The sequence below is a fragment of the Equus caballus genome, chromosome X (genome assembly GCF_041296265.1).
Source record: "Equus caballus isolate H_3958 breed thoroughbred chromosome X, TB-T2T, whole genome shotgun sequence".
NCBI lineage: Eukaryota > Metazoa > Chordata > Mammalia > Perissodactyla > Equidae > Equus > Equus caballus.
This window is the reverse complement of record NC_091715.1, coordinates 116,218,617-116,222,653: the sequence shown is the minus strand read 5'-3', so window position 1 is coordinate 116,222,653 and position 4,037 is coordinate 116,218,617. Positions and strand designations below refer to the sequence as shown.

At 61.0% G+C, this 4,037-nt stretch overlaps 1 protein-coding gene across 1 annotated transcript; it reads right to left on the bottom strand.

Moving 5' to 3' along the window:
- Positions 1 to 554: 554 nt before the first annotated feature.
- Positions 555 to 2,626, bottom strand: SOWAHD (sosondowah ankyrin repeat domain family member D). The gene has a single exon (XM_023633486.2). It carries the CDS (start codon positions 2,112 to 2,114, stop codon positions 1,161 to 1,163), a length of 954 nt encoding a protein of 317 aa, XP_023489254.2. The 5' UTR covers positions 2,115 to 2,626; the 3' UTR covers positions 555 to 1,160.
- Between the last annotated feature and the right edge of the window lie 1,411 nt (positions 2,627 to 4,037).

The window sequence follows — 4,037 nt, the reverse complement described above, 5'->3', positions numbered from 1 at the left end:
TACCCACCGACTGCTTTTCCCTCCTTTCAGCTCCCGTCAATCCTTCTGTATTCTACTCAATTCACACTATTTCTGAATGGGAACAATTTTCTAAACTATAATCTATATATTAAATGTAATTTAAAAAACGATGCTGATGGTTAAAGCCCTATATTGGAGAAAAGTGCCGGTGGGTGTGTCTCATTGGAGGGCAGAAGTCAAGGTAAGTTACATGACTGACTTACCACAAAATATCAGAAATGTACATGGCGAGACTTTCCCCCTTTACCTCCCCTCTGCCCCTACCAACAACTCCTCCAGGATGAGACTTGTGCTGGAGGCCCCACCTAGATGCGGAAAAGCCTGGGAGACATATCAACTGTGTCTCTCTACTCAGAGCCCACCGTGAAAGGAGCTCCTTCAGTACACAGCTGGGCCATTTACTCTGAGAATGAGGTCAAGAGCCTGTCCTGGATCACTAGCTCGTGGTCATGGGTTGGTGACCTCTTCCCTGCAGACCTAGAAGCTTCCCCCTCCGTGGTTAACGGGAAAAAAAAAGTCACTCAAAGGACAGCTTTGTCATGTAAAAGGAAAACATATTCCACTTTAATAAACTTAAGAAGTCATCCGTGATACATTAGAAAATGTACCAGAAAGGCCTGGTAGTCTCTGGAGCAGGTTGCCAGGGGCTGACTCTGCCAGCACAAAGTGACCCGTTAGTAGCCAAGTCAAGCCTGCAGTTGGGCGCTTCCTCTCCATCAGTGGGTCACAGTCTTAACTCACTCTTCTAGCAAGGGTTTCCTAATAAACCCAGAGCTTCCGCCTGCCCAGAAACGGCAACTGGGAGCTTAACTTTCCCTCTCGCAAGCAGGACCACACTCCTGCTCCTAACTCCTTTAGTCCTGTAGCTTTGGGATTCGGGGCCGGGACAGCTTGGTCGTTGCTCTCCCACGGTTAGGGGTGCCTTGCTCCCCGGGTCTCCTGGCCAGCGGCCGCAAGAGACCTGGGACAGGTACCTGAGACAGACCCCGAGGTGCTCTGCTGCTTGCAGGCCCAGCGCACTGGGCGGTGGTCAGAGTCGCGTCCGAGGCGCCGCCTCTTCGGTGGGACCCGGGACAACCCAGGACCGAGGCCTCGCCACCGCGTCGCGGTCCCTCCGCAGCCTCTAGTCTCCGTCGTCCTCAGCGGTCCTGGAAAAAGGGGAACACGTGGCGGAGAAGGCCATGAATTTGCGCCATGCGGCTGCCCGTCGAGTCCTTCTTGCCGGGCGCCGCCGCGGTTCTCGCTGTCGTCTCCACGGCCGCTGCGCCCACCGCGCTCGGGGTCCGTCGCAGCGTCCACGCGGCGCCGCCGCTGCTGTTGTTGTTGGCGTTGATCCGCTCGCTGCCGCCCGCCGTCTCCCAGTCCTCGGCCCCCGACAGCTCCCGCAGGCTCTGGGGCGCGTCGGGCCGCAGGTAGTGACAGGGCCGGTGGCCGCTGTGGTCGCGACGCGTGGGGTCAGCCCCCAAGGCGCCCACCAGCACCTTGATGACCATGTCATGGCCCTGCAGGGCTGCCAGGTGCAGGGGCGTGAGGCCGCCGCTCCCCGGGACGCTCACGTCGAGCCGCAGCCCCTGGCGCTGGGCGAAGTCGTGCACCAGGATGAGCTCCTCGTGGCGCCCATGCTTGGCCAGCCAGTGCAGCACCGTGTAGCCCGTGATCGGGTCGCCCCGCAGCAGAAGCCCCGGCTCGGCTTCCAGCAGCTCCTGCAGCGCCTCAAAGCGGCCCTCGGCGGCTGCCAGTATCCACGCGTGCTCCCGGGGCTCCAGGCACAGCCCGCTGCCGCCCGGTCCGCTCGACCCGCCGGGGGCCTGCTCTTCTGGGCGCTCCTCCGACAGCCACCCGGCGGGAGCCGCCCCCTGCAGCCCCAGTAGCTCCCGCAGCGCTCCCCGCCGGCGCCCCGAGCCCGAGAGCATAAGCGAACCGTGGAAGAGGGGCTCCCGGGAAGCGGCGGCGGCGGCGTGGCCCCGGTACCTGCCCAGGCTGCCGGTGACCACTTTCGAGGGGCGGGGCTGCGGGGCGCTCCGCAGGCTCAGCGCGGTCGGTGCCAGGGAGGCCTTGGGCGCCGGGTTCGCGGCCTCTCGGGGCTCGGCCATGGTCCTGCAGCTGCCGCCGCGGCGGTTCCAGGGTCTAGCGTTCGCTGCCCTTCCCGGGCCCCACCGGGAGAGGAACTGGCGCTGCCGTTGGGGAAGGAAGCGGCTTGAGCAATGGGGTTTGGAGGGAGGGAGCAAAGGAGGGGAGGAGAGGGAGGGAGTGAGCGAGAGAGCCGAGGGAGGGCCCCGCGCAGGAGTGGGGGGGGGCGTGGAGGGGTGGGGGACCGTGGAGGGCCAAGTCCCCACGGCAAGCCCCTCTCCCGCGCCCCGGGTACGGCCGCCACCTCCGCTGCCCCGGGTCGCCGGCGGCCCCGCCCCAAACGGCCAGGTGAGCAGGGCAGCCCCGCCTCCCGCACGGCGCGGGCCCCGATGGGGCGGGGGCGGACTGCCAGTGGCCCAGAGCGCCGCCCGGAGCAGCCCCGCCGCCCCTGCAGCCGGCTTCTCAGCATCTCCGCAGCTGCTGGCTAAGGAGGCTCTAGGGCGCCCCCTCTCCGGTGGGCTGAGCTCGGCTTCCAGCCAAGGCTCGGGGAGCGCGATCCTTGAGCTCCGGGGCGCTCGCTCCCCGCCCCCTTCCTTCGCCCTTCCCTCTTATCTCCTCAGGAGTCTCCCTGTACTTTGTCCCCAAGCCGCCTTTGTCCCGCGCCTCTCATTCACCTACACGGCCTGGCTGCCCCATGTGACTCAGGCTCGCCTGCCCTGCCCTTTGTGTGGCCTTGACCCTCCCCGCAGCACCCGGAGTTGCCCGGGGCTACTGCAGAGAAACCCGAGACGAGGGTCCAGGCAGGAGCTCTTCTAGGGAACGGGAAGGGTATCCCCCGACTTCCCGCGGCTCCGCCCTCTTCTCTCCTCTTTAACCTCTCCCAGGTTGGCTCCGAGAGGCAGCTACAGGTGAATCGGAGTCAGCGGCCAAGGGAACGCCCTGCACTCTTCAGAGATGCGTCCCAGCTGTCTCCCTGAGGGAGAGAATTCAGAGCTTCAGGGCTTTTTAAGAGGACGATATTGTACCTTTTTAATGCTAACACTAGCCTCCTCTTTGTGCTTTCCCTCCCTTCATAAATGGTAGTTCTTGCTTCCTGCTCCCCCACCATGTTAGGGAGTGAGCAACAGGGAGCCGTAGAAGGTTCTTGAGCCAGAGAGGGACGCAGCCACGATTAAGGTGGTGTTTAGGAAGATGATTGTGGGACAGGTAGAGGCAGGAAGCAAGGAAATTGTTCCAACAATCTAGGCCAGAGGGGATGGGGGCTCAGGCCAAGCCAGCCCACTGCACTGGGCCCAACAGTGATGGAAGGTATCAGAGGCTTTCCCCACTTGGCCCTCAAATATTTGGGATCAACCTTAAATACCTTGAGCTTTCCTTGGCAACAGCCTATGCATTCGCAATCCGTTTATGACATGTGCCAGATACCATGCTAGATGCTTTATATATGTTAACGCTTTTAATCCTCCCAGTGACCTCAAAAGCTAACTCTCATTACTGTCCCCAGTTTGCAGAGAGGTTAGGCCACTTGCCTCAGGTCACCTAGCAGGGGGTGAGAAAGCAGGTCTGTGTGATACCATAGCTTTTGTTCTTTTTTTCTTTTTTGGTAAGGAAGATTGGCCCTGAGCTAATATCTCTTGCCAGTCTTCCTCTATTTTGTATGTGGGACACCACCACAGCATGGCTTAAAGAGCAGCATGTATGTCTGCACCCAGGATCTGAACCCATGAACCCCAGGCTGCCAAAGCTGAGCACTTGAACTTAACCACTACACCGCAGGGTGGTGCCCCTGTGGCTTTTGTTCTGGCACAGAGGGATTGTATTCAAGCCAGGCTTTTCAACTGCAAATCACTCACACCAGCCCCAAATTTCAGCCAAACGGATGCACCTGTCCTAACCTGAGCATGTTTGAACTTGCCCTCCTCTCCCTAGCGTGTCCTTCCTCACAG

What these genes read in the sequence shown, in the direction of transcription:
- SOWAHD (XM_023633486.2), bottom strand. Translation starts at nt 2,114, where the DNA reads ATGGCCGAGCCCCGAGAGGCCGCGAACCCGGCGCCCAAGGCCTCCCTG.